Source organism: Pezoporus wallicus, unplaced genomic scaffold, assembly GCF_028554395.1.
Source record: "Pezoporus wallicus isolate ANWC-B61680 ecotype Strahan unplaced genomic scaffold, APGP_CSIRO_Pwel_v1 contig_6807, whole genome shotgun sequence".
Lineage (NCBI taxonomy): Eukaryota > Metazoa > Chordata > Aves > Psittaciformes > Psittacidae > Pezoporus > Pezoporus wallicus.
The window spans coordinates 662,501-680,000 of NW_026636431.1; the positions used below are offsets into that span (position 1 = coordinate 662,501).

General features: G+C 38.9%; 1 protein-coding gene across 11 annotated transcripts in view; it reads right to left on the reverse strand.

The window, feature by feature from the left end:
- The window catches only part of GTDC1 (glycosyltransferase like domain containing 1), a 311,499-nt gene that overhangs the window by 148,110 nt on the left and 145,889 nt on the right, over nt 1–17,500 (reverse strand). For all 11 annotated transcript variants that reach the window (XR_008971079.1, XR_008971080.1, XM_057400253.1 and 8 more), the window contains one exon: nt 903–1,012. Coding sequence is in view for 9 of the 11 variants with exons in the window: in XM_057400253.1 (XP_057256236.1) it covers nt 903–1,012 (110 nt within the window). In the remaining 2 variants the exon portion in view is untranslated. The remainder of the gene's footprint in view (nt 1–902; nt 1,013–17,500) is intronic.

Consider the following 17,500-nt stretch of genomic DNA (forward strand, 5'->3'; position numbering starts at 1 on the left):
AGTTGTGCCACAGTTGGGGACCCAAAACTTATTTGGATCTGATCAATTTCTTGGGGTCTTAAAAACTGCGAAACCAAATCTAAACCAATTGAAATATCACCAGTCCAGCAGGCAACAGATACAACAGAACTGATAAATGCACTAATCACAAGTCTATTTTTACAGACTGAAGAAATGGAAGGATACCTAGTCCACCTTTGGAAATCACATATGAGCTAAAACATCACATATTTTGAAGCTTACTCATTATTAACGTACATTTTAAAAAGATTTAATTTACTACAAGTGCACCCGGTATAGGATTTGACTATTCTCTTTACTGCCAAAATATCTCAGGCACAAAGCTGTGTGTATTGAGACTAAAACCTATTTCTTTTTCAGATGGGTGAAACTGATTACAGAGGAGTGGTTATCAGAAACCAAGAAACGGAAAGAGTATGCAAATGAGTGGTATAAAACTATTAAAGATTAATGACCACTTTCAAGCCAGATACAAACCAGAAGTCTCCACAGAAGTCCTTAACCTTGTATTTGAAAGGGAACTAACTGTTTTCACCTGCTAAAATCTCAGTCTGGATTTCAGATGAGTGACCCTGACCTGAAAGATTTTGTTTCCTATCTGAACCGTCCACTCACTCACACCTATCTCTCTATATAAATAAATACATAAGTGTTACTGAAACACAAGTCATAAATAAGGTTTTGTACTGCCAAGTAAAATTAAAGACGCTTACTGTTTTTAATAATTTTAATTTTACAACATATTTATGTCATTTAGTTTTATAACTATGAAGATTTTAAACATGTTCTTTTCACTAATATAATATGCACATGAAAATTACTTCCGGAAATATCTACTTTATGCTAACTTTACAGTAAAGAAAAAAAAAAAAGAAAAGTACCTGGAATTTCACTGAAAGCCTCTCCAAGAACGGACACATGAAAAGGTAGATCTTTTTCTTTCAGTTTCAGCAGGACTTCAAAGAAAGTTTCAGGACCTTTGTCATGTTCCCTTAAAATAAACAGAACTTATATCAGCATCATTTATATTTACTTGTGGAACTGTTTTTTGTTTCTTTTTTTTTTATTTATCAGAACAGTATTACTCTTGAATAGTACTTCTGGGGACTAAACATCTTCAGCAGTTTCCCTCCTTGCTTCGTTTCATGGTTACACATTTTACTCAGTGCAGCTCTTGGGATCAAAACTCAGTTTAATCAGATTCTTATCTCCTTCCCTGTCTTCAACTGATGCCTTTAACTCTTCAAATTACCATACCTGAAAGTGAGAAGGACTGAGTAATATCTCACCCACTTGAAGGCAAAAATCATATTAAAAAAAGGGTAAGGTAGGAAAAAAAAAAATTTTTTTGTTTGTTTTGTTTTCTGTCCAAAAGTATGCAGGCAATCTCCATTTCAAGAGGAACAGGTGACTCAAAAAACTTTTACTGAAACCACAGGATTTCCCAAACTGGAATTCTATGAAACCATGCTATATTCATGAAAAGCTTCTGATCCATTTAGGTAAAAAAGAAAGGAATAACACAAGACATCTTCTACCTTTAGACTTTTGAGGAGTTAACTGGAAGTTAAAACAAAAAAATGCTCATAATTTCATCTGAATGTAATATTAAAGGTTTGAATGAATATCACAATTAATGCCTTGAAACACAAGGCTGGTTATCTAAAAAGTAAATAAAAAGTCAGTTTGTTAATCTATCTTCTAGCACAGAATGAAAAGTTCAAAAAGGTACCACAGATTATCTAAATTTCTCAAATTTGCTAAGTTATATTTAAAATGAAATAATGCTCCCACTCTAAGGTGAACATTATATCTTGCATTTAATTACTGTGCTTTAAATTACTGCATTTCAGACAGATGTGCACCATATGTCTTTAAAATATTTTGGTTTTATTTATTATTTAGAAAATTCCACTGTTTTCCTTCCTGTATTAATGGAAAATCTATAGCTCAGCTGCCCTGGTGTCTTTCTTCACAGACTAATCTTGTAAATGAATCTGTAGGTTTGTCACACTGTTATATGAAAGATAATAATTACATAATTCAGGAAATCTGAAGCCAAATGACATCTGCAGCTCTACATGTGTTAATTTCTCATTCAGTCAATATTTTTGGTTTAGAGAATTAAAACAAATTAATCTTATCATTAATGTGACTTCTCTAGGCTAAAAAATCTTCAGGAATTGAGGAGTTTTCAGAATTAGTTGCATTTTCTTAAAATAAAGGCAGACAATAATTACTTTAAGAAGTCCTCCATATTCCAGATTTGTTTTGTTCCCAATAATAAGGAGGAATGCAACTGCATAAGCTTCGTAATTTGTTTCACATCTGTGAACCAGGAGTTTTCATGGCAGTTCCAGTAACAGAAGTGGATACGAGCACTGGCTTGGAGAGGTTATTTCTTCCTGTTGCAAAGATTCCAGTACTGCCTACTAGTTTGCTTGCATCCTCATGCTTAAAATGGCCACCTGTTTTTGGTAGGTAAATAAAGGGCAAAAATGTGTTGTCTGTATTTTAGTTGCCTCTGAATGCCCGGCTGAAAGAGGAAAAATGGGATTATAACAGAAGACTCAGACTTGGCTAGAAGAAAACATCTCTGCCAGAAATGTGCAAGTTTGCAAGGAAAAATAGCTTTGATGCTGGGAGGCAGTGTAATTCATGATAATGTGATAACGTTTCCTGTTAGCCTCAGATTCCCCAAGGCAGGCTTTTGTGGGTGCTTTAGAAGTGATCCTGATGAGCCCCTGTTCTGTATCTGACGCTGAGTGATGCCCAGCTCATCCTCAGATGGACCAAAACATCTCCATACACAGAGGAGGCAGCCTTGACAGACTGAGCTGCGATGCTTACAGAGCTTTCCAAGCTCTTCACAGCCCCACTATCAGCTCTGCAGTCACAAAAAGGCCTTCCAGCATAGGATATGCTTTCCTTCTCGCTTTCCAGAAGAGACCAGGGGTCCCAGAGGCAGCCAAAAGTGGAGGATGCTGTTGGAGCCACACTGTCAAGGAGCTGGCAAGAGAATATGGAGCCTTACAGCTCGTCGAAGCTACATAAGCTGCACATATTTAGGAAAACTGATAGGAATTGGAAGTTGCAGCTTTGTTTAATAGGTGGGGAAGAACAGAAGGAAAATTTGGCACCCAGAAGGAATGCTGAAAGGAGAAACGTTTCCTCTGCTGGAACTGGAGCCTCTCTTACGGGTTTTCTGCTTTAGGTGATCCTCCTTCCATACCCCCTTTTAAAATTAATTGCTTTTATGTGATACAGATTTTAATGACACGTTTTGTGAATCTTGTAGCTTTTCTATTTGGGAGGTCATCTTATTCAATTTCCCAGCCTCCATGACTTTTCAACACCATAACCATTTTATTTTTGGTTAAGACCTACAGAAAGGTTCTAGCACATGCACCTACAGACTGCAGTATATTATTATTATTATTGCAAGTTAGTAAAGTATAGCTGCTCCTGGGAGAAAGCAATAAATAGTAGAAGACCACCTCTTTACTGCATCAAGAAGAAGAGAGCTCTGTTTCTTGGCTGACATGGAGAAAATCATATACAATCCAGTCTGCCTTACTCAGCAACAACTGCTGAACACACCAGATTGCCATAGCAGTGATTGTGGAAAAAGATGAACACAATATGGAATGTCTGTTCTGTAAAGATCTGCTCAAAATGATGTGCACTTTTGGCTGCATCTGTTGCATTTTTGAGCTTTATTAAATAATATTAATTATATATTCCCTTAATATTATATTCCCTTAAGAAGAACAAAAAACTGTATAAAAGCTTGATAGTAAAATGAAAACTTTTCTTTAAAGATACTATGGGAAAAAATCAAGCTAATGTGCTTCCAGGATCTGGCTTTGTTGTTTACTTTAGGTATTTGAAATGCTCTTGTATTTTTACTTGATTTGATATGCATCTGGCGATGGAAAAATAAGAACTGAGCATGGTCTGAAGATGCTCTAAATTTCATTATAAGAACATGAAAATATCAGAATAGCCAAACTCCAGCTGTAAGTGCTACAGAACAGACACAGGCACCACACCTATACTTGGATTTGAGAGCACTGTCACTGGAAACATTTAATCTCCATGTTTCAATACTGCACACTCAATTTTCTTACCCAGTTGTATTTTTCTGTTTGTGTTTTTTTGTTTTAGTCTAAAACATTTTAATAGAGGCATTTGAAGTCTCTCTTAAGAACTGGCTGAGCTTTAGCGGTCTGGTTATGGGAATGTGGCCCAGAGTTCAGCCTGATTTAGTGACTTCCCTTTCTAATCGAAAATAAAACTTTCAAGACTGTCCTTGCAATGAGGAATGAGAGGGTGGTGGTATCAGCACCACCAGCTCTCAGCCTCCATTATCTCTGCCTCAGATTTTCTGTTTATAAAATGGGTGCAAGAGTATTATTTTTTCACCACAGAAGGATGCTGTCAGGATTAATTGATGACTTGACATCCCTCTTTTCAGCCTAAAATGATTAAAAAAAGCAACTTCATTGCACTAGAATGATGCTCCTCTATACGATCAATGGCAACAGTCTTCACTTTTTTTTTTCAGCCTGAGCCCTCCGGCCTTATCCTTTGCTGGAACTGGAAAGAATGTGCACAGAGACCAGCCAAATTTGAGTTATCCCTGGGGCTGCAGTATACCAACATCCCTGACCAGTGATGGGAAACATATTGAAATTATAAAAAAAAAAAAAAAAAAAAAGAATAATTTGGCCCTTTACATTATTTTCTGCATATTCATCTCTTGAATTTGAGTCAAATTTAGTAAGTGACCCATATGGTCTTCTGTGACTGAAGTTTAATTTTTTAAGTATACACAAAGTTATCCTACATGGTGATAATCACAGTTATTTAGGATCTGGAGGAAGATGCATCAGCTATGAATTAGAGCATAGAAGAGTTGTGGAAAAGAGACACGACTTGCTCAAAGGGGAAAATAAATGCACTCTATTAAAAAAATATATAAAAACCTACGGTTTATGCAAGTTAACCAGTAATGTAGAAGTGTTAAACAAGGTGAGAAAATATTTTATTTGAAAAAATACTGCGTAAAGGGTCACAATGATTGTGATAGCAACAGCACTGTCATGCCATCTCAAGGTATTTTGAAAGGGTTACAAATAAGCTCAGCTAAAAGCAATATTAAAAAGGTTGATCGTAATCTTCTTAGGACATTTAGCATGGGAGATTTTCAGTGGTAGAGAATTCCAAATTGTGAGGGCATGCAGTAATAGTTCACTTTTTGAAGTGCCTTAAATCCAAGCAATTCACAATGGCTACATCTCCTTTTGTTTCCCATTTCGTAAAATCACCTGAACGTCAGATAGGCAACAGTGACAAATGGTAATACTAAAACAGGCACAAAATCTCCATCAGTTAAAGTAGCACTTTTTTTTTTTTTTTAATCTTTTAGGATATATAGCAAGATCTAAAAGACAGATTTCTGCCTACCTGCAATTATTGCTAGAAAATGGATGCTAAACTAGGCCACTGAAGTATCAGTCATTATTTATGAAGCTGTGCAGCAGTCATAGAGGCAGAGGACCAGTGAGCCAAGAGCCACCCAGGATGGAGAGGAAGGGACGAGAGACATCAGCCAGAGAAAGCGCACGGAAGGCATGAGGGGCAGCAACATGGCTGGGGAGGTCTGTGAGCACAGAATCAATAATTAATATTGATGGGAATGTAGTTCCTAAGACACAGACCTTACCGTGGATGAGAGTGGTCCTTTATTTTTTGGGAAACTGAAATAGTGAGGAGCAAGTCTGACAGCAAACAGGGCAGATGAGGAGGGCAAAATAACCTCAGAAGAGAACCATGAAAAGAAAAAAACTCAAAACAAATATTCAAGTTGAAAACTTAAGAAAATGATGACATATCCAAACTCAGGAGGGTGCAGGAAGATAAATACAGTGTAAATGAAGAGAAGAAGAAAAAGGCACAGGCTTGGGAAAAAGGAAAGAATACAGAAAAAAAATCAGGCTTGAACACAGCTGCAGAGAGCATTTGAGTGCTAGCGGAGGTACAGAAAAGGTCAGGAAAAAAAAACAGTAAAGATATAAATTAGGAAGCAAAAGTAAAACTGCATGATTATTAAAGGAGGAGAACCAAAGAAGAAAAAACAGAGAGTAAAGGCATGCAGAAGCATTAGCAGGGAAGTACAGTGCAGAGAGGATGGAGAAGCACCATGGAGGAAATGGTAGAAAATGTGTAAAATCCCTTGTAAAAGTTAACATTTTTGAAAGAATGAAGGTGAAGAAAAGCACGAGCATTCTCTGCTGCTGAGAGTGGGCTGTGAGGCAAGAGCTGAACCTTTTTCACACCCAGAGCCAGGAGGTGGAAGATGCCTTTATCCCAGTAACATTCTTTGTTTGGGTGAATGGGAAGAACAGTAAAGAACGGGAACTTGAAGTTCTTTAATGTTTTAACTGATATGGTACAGACTTGGGGAGGGTGATGAAGGATGCCACGGAATGATAAGAGAACTCATGACATCAGCCTCCTGTTGACCCTGTATCTATCCTGGGCATTCTCCAGAAGCTAGCAGCAAAACATTGATAAGTGGTGCAGTCTTTGCATTCACACTCTGCTGAGCTAAAAATGGGGCTTCATTTCATGTCAAATCTAACCTAAAGAACAGTATCAAGGATTATTTTCACTGCATAACAGTATTTACTGCATTACACTTCCATACTTTACATTAAATCTTGAGCTCAGAAAAATTTGAATATATTTTAAGGTTTATTATAATCTAATAATGCTAGAAAGCGGCAGTATAGTCACAGAAAAAAATAAGCTTGGCCTTCAAAACAGAGAATTGCAGAGTTCTGGTCTTTTCCCAACACTGATTTCCCATGAGATGGCTCTGCCCAGGTTTCCCCATCTGTAAGATACGGCCTTATAGGAGCTTTCATTTACAAAAATGTGGTGAGGATCAGTCAGTAAATACTTCAGTAGCATAATATTCTTCTTGAAGTAAGAGGACTTACGTTGCAAGCTTATTCAAGATACCCAAATGAATATTCAATATATCAAAATGAATACCACATTCTAGTAATTATTTTCATGGAGGACAGAGGACTTCCCTCATTCAAATTACTTTAATACACATTTCTATATTAAGATTGGGAAAAAATAAAAAAGGACAAAAAATTTAAAATTCTAATACAAAATTTCTAGTAACAATGCTCATTTTAACAGCAAAAGAGGAAATAGTACTGCTGGGAAAGAGCTATTAGAAAAGAAACAGGAGAAAAAAATAACTCTGAAAATGCAAACATGAAGGAAAAGTTAATTGCTTTCCATCTATTCAATTTATCACAGCATTTTTCCATCTTTTTACGTTTCCAATAAGAGGTAGAGGTAGACTGTAAATATGCAGTTAACTCCAATGAGTTCTCCTCTTCGGCTTTTATGCTTACAAAATGTCTTTGCTGTAATAGTGCCTCTAAACACTGTCTGCCATCATCAGCATCAAAAGTTACCATAATATCTAATACTCCCTCAGTTAACGGAAAATGGAATCAAGTAGAAGAAAATGCTTTTGCATAAGTGTCACTGAAAGAAACAACCATACAGAATAATTTTTGGCTAGCAATTTGGAGGTTCTACAAGCAGAAAAGGTCCTGATCCTTGCAAAACACCTCTGCAAACCAAGGAATTAAATAGTGTCACTAGAGAGGCACAAAGCAACCAAACAATACTGGCAAATACAGTGTTTTATTTTCTGTTATAGCCTGTGAGATATTTACAGTGAAGAATATATTTTACCTTCTGAATTTTTCAAATTGCTGGCCTGAGAAAAATGGGTGACATTTTGCTTTACGCTGGAAAAGCATTTTCTCCTATCTTGCGTTATCTAGGAGAGATTCATAAAAAAAAAAAAAAAAAAAAGAACCTTGGGAGTTTATTGTTTAGATTCTTCTTCTCCCCTCACAATTCATGAAGAAAAAACTCAAAATAAAATATTGTGCATTCTCTAACCAAAAAAACCTCAGGATCAGCATCAGTCATTGAGCCTCCTGCTTATTTCCTACAGAGAGATTAACCTTTGAAGATAAAAACTGGTGTTTGGTCTCAGTTACCTTGGTGTAAAAATCATGCACTTTCATTCAAATACCTTTTCATACCTTTAACTTGGTGAACCTAGGTTTTCAAGTATAGGATTCAAATAAAAAAAAACGTTTTAGTCAACTTTGCAACACAACCTCATAATTGCTACGGACTGCCCCCAAATTAAAAAAAAAAAAAAAAAGAAAAAAAGAAAAATTAACTTCCTTTTGTGTTCAAAAGGTAACTTAACAAACTGCTTCCTGTTGTCAGGAGGAGAGACAAAATAAGCTGAGTGACTGTGACAGCCCTGATAAACATACACGGTATCTGTTATTGTGATTCAACAGACTACAAAACATGTCATGTTATGGTAATAGTAGACAGGTATGACTATGACAATAAGTGGGTAAGAATATACTGTTTGTTCTTTGAAAAGAAAAAGAATTAAAGAAAAATAATTAAATATAAAATACTATCTAAAAACAACGTTACTGCACATTTTCCTGGGAATGGCAATTCCACCATAAGAGATCCTGTGGCCCCCCTGTGATTTCCATGGTGGACTCACATCATCAAACCATGACCACTTAATACTGCACCAGATACCCTTCCTGGGGCAAAAAGTAACTCCTCATCCCTACTGAGTAATATCCTGAGAGGAATTAGCTCAGGTACCTAAGATAACTCATCCTTTTTGGATCCGTGAAGCTGCCAGCTCCAAGCATGAAGCTCCTAAGCAGGAAATTTCTTGGCACCAAGACCAAGGCTTGAAACTCATTATTCAACAAGATTAAAGTAACTACAAATAGCACTGCTTTCAGAATGAGGAATCAACTCATTTCATTGAGTCAGGGCTTGCACAAAGACAACTGAGGAAAAGCAGAGATTAGAGGACAAAGGGAGGGAAAAAAAGGGTGAAAACACAGAGAAAAGGAGAGCAGGGAGGAGAAGAAGGGAAAGGCAGAGGAGAATTGCAGTGCAGTAAGAAGAGGAAACTAATTAAAAAGAGCTTTGAAGGAAGAAACCTAACCCACCCTAGCACTAGTAAAAATAAGGAGGAATATTAGATCACTTGCTTATGAAAATTTTTATCTCTTGGAGGATATTCACGAACTGTGGTCTGAGGTATTGTGAATTACAAATGGGGCTGGTGGCACCATCTGCTAAAATCTGCCTGGGACTTCTTACTGTCAAGGACTCTACTGTCCTTGTTTATGATGTTTCCCAAGACTGAGGCTATCTTGGACTACATAACCTTCTAGAAAAATTCTGCCAAAAGTTTTTGAGAGCATCCAAAGAACAAGATTTGAGAAAACCAAACCAAACCAAAACACAACAAACAAACCACTACCTAGTAAAACTGCAAACTGTATCTTTGCTGAGCCCAAAGAGTGTTGGTAAATCGTATCACATCTAGCTGGCAACCAGTCACTAGTGGTGACTAACACCCTCATGGCTTGGTGTTCGGGCCAGTGTTGTTTAACTTTTTCACTGATGATCTGGATGATGGGATTGAGTGCACCCTCAGTAAATTGCAGACAACACCAAGTTGGGTGGGTGTGCTGATCTGTAGAAGGACAGGGAGGCTCTGCAGAAGGATCTGGACAGGCTGGATTGGTGGGCTCTGGCCAACGGTATGAGGTTCAACAAGGTAAAGTGCCAGTTCTTGCATGTAGGCCACAACAAACGCATGAAATGTTACAGGCTTGGGGCAGAGTGGCTGGAAAGCTGCTCGGGAGAAAAAGACCTGGGGGTGCTGACTGTTGGCTGCTGAACATGAGCCAGCTTGAACATAAGCCAGCTTCTGCCCAGGTAGCCAAGAAGGCCAATAGCATCCTGGCCTGCATCAGAAATAGTGGGGCCATCAGGAGCAGGGCAGTGATCATCCCCCTGTACTCGGCACTGGTGAGGCTGCACCTCGAATCCTGTGTTCAGTTCTGGGCTCCTCACTACAAGAAAGACACCGAGGTGCTGGAGCGGGTTCAGAAAAGGGCAACAAAGCTGGTAAAGGGTCTGAAGCACAAGTGTGATGAGGAAAGGCTGAGGGAACTGGGAGAGGGGGTGTAGTCTGGAGAAGAGAAGGGTCGGGGGGACTTTATTGCTCTCTACGACTACCTGAAAGGAAGTAGTACTGAGGTGGGGGTCAGTCTCTTCTCCCAGGTAACAAGTGATAGGACAAGAGGTAACAACCTCAAAGCTACACCAGGGGAGGTTTAGATTGGATATTGGGAAGAATTTCTTCACAGAGAGGATGATCAGGTGTTAGAACAGGCTTCTCAGGAAAGTGGTGGAATCACCATTCATGGAAGTGTTCAAGAACTGTATAGATGATGCCCTCAGTGATATTGTTTAGTGGTGGTCTTGGCAGTGCTGGGGTAATGGTCAGACTTGATGATCTTAAAGAGCTTTTCCAACCTAGCTGATTCCATTAAATTTCAAATAAGCCTCTGTTTTAAATATTTGAACCTCTTTTTGTTTTAGAGTAAGAACTGAATATTTGGATGACTCAAAGTCAAACTGGAAGTCTTCCTAAAAATGTAGACAAGCCTTTGGAAAAAGTCCTTTTACACCCAGCCACTGAAAAGTCCATTTGTGCTGGGCACACCTTAGGCTAAAGCTGAGTGAGACAGTCCTACTGTTGCAGGTCACAGAACAGTTTGCATTGGAAGGGACTATAAAACCATCTCATTCCAACCTCCCTTCCCTGTCCCATGGGCAGGGACACCTTCCACTAGAAGTCAGGCTGCTAAAACCCAGGCAGGATCTAACATCTGGAATGAAAACACAGATCTTGTGTTCACTGTCAGTGATCCCTCTACTGGATTCAGAACAAAGTTACTGGTCTTTGCAGAATAAAGAATTGTTTTATATGCACTGAAAATAAAGAAAACCAAGAAAATGGACTATTTGGTTAAGAAAGTACAGGAGATGGGTTGAAGAGACAGAAAGCAGTAATGGTTACATGTCCTTTCCAAGTTTGACTAAAACTCTTAGATGTGGACCAGAACAAAGCAAAGGGGACAAATAAGATCTGATCAATACAACCAAGTACTCAAGAACAGCATGACAAAGAAACAGTGAACTGAGTGAAGAAGTAAAGGAGATGGTGAAAAAATGCAACACAAAACCAGTTCACATGGGGAAAAACTTGAAACCAGTCTAGAGACCAAGACGATGACCCAGTCAGGTTGCACAACAGGGCTTCGGAGAAAATATGGACCAATGTGTTGTAGAAGGTTCCCTGTACAGGTAGTGAAATGATGGAGATGGGAAAGGTTGAGAAACTGCAGAAAGGTGAGATGCAAATTCGCTGCACAAGGAGACTACATATGAGGAAAGGCCTGAGGAACTGACCTTGACAAAGACAGAAGGAAGAGGTTTGAAAAAGAAACTCCAAAACCAGCTTGGGTGAACGGAGCATAAAAGGATTGTTTTGATAGCAATAGTTGGAAGACCAAACCCCCTTCCTTCAGAGCACTGAGAGCACTCTTTATCCTAGCAGTTCACATGTGTTTCTTCTCAAAGACTTGGGTTTCCCAATTGTACCAGAGAAGAAAAACACCATGAGTTTTGTACCATGGAAAAAGGGAGAACCGAGCTTACTGGAGCTACTACGGCAAACTGTGATACATCTATTCCAAAGGTAAATAATCTTCAAATGTCCTCGTGATGCACTTGTAGTCTTACATAACTCAAAATCAGTTTTTCAACCATAGCTGAAGCATTTATTGGAACAGGCTTCAGAGGACAGCCACTGAAGTGGCCTCTGCAAGTGTCTGGATAGCATAGAGTGAATGAAGAAGGACAGCTTCTCCTTGTGATATTTTAGGCAGAATCTTGATGTTATTTAACTTTTTTCTTATATTTAAGAAAACAGTTATGTCAGAGTGCAAAACCATTCCATGGAGCAGAGAAAATACACTCATGGGGTTTCAATTTTCCTTTTGATACAAGTAACAGTGCTCTTACAATCTGGTACAACGTTTTACTACATACACACCAGGTAACCTGCTGCTTCAACCCTGACTTTACAGAAGTGGAAAAGGGGTTTACATCAAATTACTTGAAATGCAGTGAGAAGCAGAATCGGGCCACAGAGCTTAAACATAGAAAAGAAAGTAGACTGCTTAGCAGACGTGAAAGAACTAAGTGTATTTGGAGGAACGGTGAGTAAAAAAAATAAGTTTTCTTTTAATATGATTATTTTTTTCAGCCTATTAAACTCTCCAGTATCAGAATAAAGTCTGCTTAAAGTTAGTAAATAAAGGCTTTCAGGAAAGCTTTATTAAATCACTTGACTTATCAAGTTAAAACTCCCACTCAGATATCTTAATAAAATGAAATCAGAAGCCAATTACTAACTACAGGAGTTACTGTTGGCTACACCACTGATCAGCTTTCTGTAAATACAGTATTTACCAACAACTTGAATTAGTTCTCTAAAGTTTCCGTTTCTGAAGGTCAAATAACTATGTAACTGCTTAATAAAGAAGCAAAGAAGTACCTCTAAATATCTCCAAGCTCTGATGGGCTTATATTCTGCTCCTTAGGTGAGGTATTAGCAAAGCTTATTTATTTTCATTTCCAAGGCTTTTATTTGCTCATTCCCTTGTGGTAAAGCTGATTTCCATGATGATTCCCTTCCTAATTTTAATACCCTTTTTACTCATCATATAGACATAAGAATTTTCCATAAAATAATGAAACCCTTCCAAAAGAAATGAAGATGAGTAGGAGAGGAAAGTAAACTACAGCTTACTTTCCTTTTTCCCCCACCAATTAATTGATCCACTGTCATATGCATATATGAAAGATTTTTTTTTAATGAAAGGAAAATAAGGTTAATTAACATAAAACCCCTCACTCCTTGAGATGCTGAATTTTATATTTTATCCATGCTGCCTTAAGTGCCTTGATTTCCCAGTAATGACCTAGTTCTCCTAATGAGTAACATTAACCCCTGGCTGTAGCTGTCCAGGACTTAATTGTCAACTGGAGCTGAAATAGGAGAGTTTGCCGATCAGCAGGTATGTGGTATATTAACTCATGTCATTTCAGACCCTAATAAATAAATCTGTTGCTAAGGCAACAGGAACATCAGCTGTATCACTTTTATCCGCCCCCGCCCCCCCCTTTAAAGGAAACTGCCTTTCACACCAAGCTGTTAAAAAAGGAAAAAGGAAATTAACTACATGTAACCATCATTAGAAGAAACATCATTTCTCATCTCAGAAACATATCTACATTAATGAAAAAAAAAGCATTCAAAAATGACTGCTTTCTACTGTGACCAGCGTAACTGAAATTATTTCCCTCAACTGAGGGAATGCAATTTGAAGTATACATCTGAGTGAGAACAGATTACAAAATATCTTAGCTCTTTGTATTCCTGAGATAGCTCCCCTCTCCTTTAGTACACTGCTGATGCCAATTGAGCAAACTGCTTCAGCCATTAATCAGGAGCCCAGGCAATTGAAATCATAGGAGAAAAAACACCAATCGCCCAAACCCAAACACCTTCCCAAACCCTAGGTGATTCTTTCGATACAAGTGGCAGACATGTAACCTTTTGAAAGGCTAAAAAAATACGCCTTTTGCAGATCATCAGATTTACCTGCAAATGAAAATTTCAGGACCTGATTAAAATGTAGATGCCATTGTTCTTCCCTGTCCCATGGAGGCAGTTACCAGATTCTTGCATGGGAAAAGCATGAGAAAGCTGGGGCAAGACAAATGCAGCTCTGATGGCACACATGATTTGGTGAACAACAACTGGCAACTCACTTTTGGTCTGTTTCTCTGCCACTAAGATTGAATCCTGAACACTCCTGTTTGAGAGAGATTCAAGGTTTTACAGCAATGCAAAGCAGGTGGTACAAGTCATCACAGAATCATAGAATGGGTTGGGTTGAATGTATCTTAAAGACCATTGAGTTCCAACCCACCTGCCATGACAGGGACACCTTCCACTAAAGCGTAGGTTGCTCAAACTTCCATCCAACCTTGTCTTGAACACAGTAGTTTTGTGTTCCATAAGGTCTGGGAAGGAAGATCTTGGTATTCTTTTGGGGGGACGATGTGGTCTTTCAGCACCCTGCAGGAATGTCAGAGCCCTCCTTTAATTCCTGCCATTCTGTCACAACATGGAGTGTTTGTTTTAAGATTTTCAAAGCTGACAGGTTTACGTTTAGTTTGTGACTAGTTACCCAAATCAGAGATCAGGTAGGAAGGGAACTGAAGACATGTCATAAGGCCAATTATTGCTCTTGGAACACTTACTATAGGCTCTACTTATACTATAAACATAACAAACTACGCAAAATTATACCTGGCTTTTTAGCTAAAGAATACAGGGGTAATACAAAGGATCTTTTTGCCATTATCAAAATTAGAGATGTTTTCTCCTCTGGACTATCAACTTCTTACAGCCCTCCAACAAAACGGCTGTAAGAAAAATGGAAAAGAGTATGTTGAAATGTCCACTATGGAACCTTATTTGCTACTGATAAAAAAACCTACTATCTGCTTTCAAACTTAACTCCAGCTCCCATGAAAGTGAAGTTCTTTTTTGCTTTAGGTGTTCTAGAAGCAAGGATGTCAGCTTCTCCTCAATCAGATGCCTCTTACATACACTCTCATGGCACTGGTACATTCATTGCATGTACTCTGTATTGCAGTGAACATCATTTTCTCAGAGAGTATTAGATAGCTTTTCTTAGACACTTAAAAATTTCCATTTTGAAATTATTTTACACCCTATGGGCTTTTTATCATATCTAGTACGTTTTAGTTAAGGCTGTATAAACACTTGCATTTTAAGTCTTTGTTTTCAGTCTGTCTTATCTATCCACCACTTTAACCTTTTTGGATTAAATTTACCAGAATCAGTTGCTTTTCAAAGATAAGTTTCCCTGCAGGAACTCACTCCCCATTCAGCATGGTTCTAGAGCCAAGCTCTCCACCACTTTCCTGCGAAAAGGGGCAGCACAGACCCAGTCAACTATAACTTCCCTGAAATGGAGGACAAACTTTCCTTCAGCAACACAAAACCTCTGCCCTCCTTACACGATATTGCACAAGTGGCCACACACCACAAAGGCGTAGGACCTTGGTCCTTTCTTCGACATGCTCTCTGCAGGTTGTTTACAACAGTGAGGATGGCTGTTGAGGCTAATAGCATTCCTGGGTACTCAAAGGTAATTTCTAGGTGGAGCACCTACTCTTTCACCTTTTGTTGTCTTACCATATCTGCATCTTGATGGGAAAAAAAATTTGATTCAAAATATTCGACAGTGTGAGGAAAATATGATTTGGGTATAGATTCACTGTATTCTCTAATGTCTCTATGTTAAATAGTTCTGAATTCTGAATTCAAAGACAAACAGTAACTGCACAAATTCTCTACTGCACTGCCAATACGAAGAGCAACAAGGTGCCACTATTAGAAAATGCCTTTCCAGGCTGCTCTCCCTCACAGCTTGCAGAGGACTTGTGTTAAACTCACTGATGAAGAGCTACCCCAGCCCAGAAGACACAACACTGACTGAACTACCTGGGACAAATCCTTCCCCAGGACTTGCTCCTGAGTGGAGGGCACCAGGTTCTCACAGTAGGCAGCTGCTTTAGTACAGCACATGGTGACAACAAAACAACCTTTCCTCCATTAACTCATTTCTTTGTGACACTTATTAAAAAAGGCAATTGGGCACTGCACTATCTCTGTACACACCTTTTTCCCTTAGACCAGAAATCTTCAGATAATCTTTGCAATCTAGAATTTTTTTCTTCTGAATTTCCTCATCATGACTTCCACTGCTGATTCCCGTATCTCCTGACCCATGCCCTTCCCCACACTCTTGTCACACGCTGGCACATACAACACGAGATAACAGGCTTATCTGATCTTCCACGTGAATTGATAGCAGCTATTTGCATGTGTGTGTAAATTCTCGCAGATTCCCCGTGTGATCTTTTATCACACCAGTACAATTAGGGGAAGACGAATTGATTTCTGACAGCTTATCAAGACTTTAACTGCTGAGATGATACAAGGCACAGAGGGGAAAAGAAAAAACATAAGGGTTTCATTCACTGGGGGAGTGTCTTAAGAAGCACTGCAGATCTTCTCCATGAAAGAGAGAAGTAAAGAGCCGCCAATCTCATAATAAAATTATTTACTTGTCATCTGTGTGACATGACTGTGGTTGGAGGTGCAGCAGGTTTGCAGTTTTGCACGTCCACCCTCAGGCTCACATGAAGAAAGAGAGAAGGAAGATGCCAGTTTACCCCAACTACAGCAAAAATAGCTTTGGCAAGTGTCTATGGCCTTGCTAAAGGACAGGGAGAGGGCATAATGACAGAGTCATGGACACACAGAATGGTTTGGTTTGGAAAGAGCTTTAAAGACCACCTAGTTCCAACTCCCTGCCATGGGCAGGGACACCTTCCACTAGACCAGGCTGCTCAAAGTCCCATCCAACTTGGCCTTGAATGTTTCCAGGTACGGGGCATGTACAATAATGCACATGTATAAATGCTAGTGGGCTAGTTTTTGGGGGGAGAGGAGTGTGTCACACTGGTCACTGCCACCTCCTTAATCCTTCACCAAATGGATATTTTATCACTTGCAATGAAAACCTGTGGGACAAGAAAAAGTTCTGATCAGATGTGGGAACTCTGTCAGTCAATCACCAGAATTTGCCTCTCCATTTCCAGCAAAGCCCATTTGCACAATGGGAAGAGTGATTCCTTGGCATAGCCCTTGCAAGAAAGCATCTCAGAAACTCATTGCAGCCTTTTATCCGTATCCTTGGCTGTAAGTCATTTCTATTAACAGTGCTTTGCTATAGATGTTTATAACAAAACATTAAAGACTTGGTGAGAAAGGAGAAAACAAATTACTCTGCAGAGAACCTAGCAACTCTGCTAAAATACTGTCAGTTATTTATCTGCTGTCGGCAGAGGTTGCACACTGTAATCCTCAACAGGCTCGGATTTGGGAGGGATGGAAAGAAGGGGCAGGGATTGAATCAGAGGACCTGTTCTCATGCAAAGACATTTTAACACCAATTTAAGCGAGAAGGTGTCTGCTAGAGAATGTCACTTTTGATTTTGATGCACTTCCAAGCAGGCAGGGCCTATGCTGGGTTGACTTAGCGGGAGAGGTGTTGGGGCTGATGCTGTATTTTAGGGCACTGGCGGTCCCTGCAAAGTGCTAATGCAATGAGGTCAGCATCACTTTGTTTTGAGAAATTTTCTTTAACAACAGCATGACTTCACAAAGGTTTTTTTTTTATGGTTTAGCCGAAGGGGGTTTTTGTTAGGGGAAGGGGAACACAGAAACACACAAAAAAAGTAAAATTAAACTTCCTTTTCTATGTTATTTTTTTTTTTACTCAAAATGAAAACT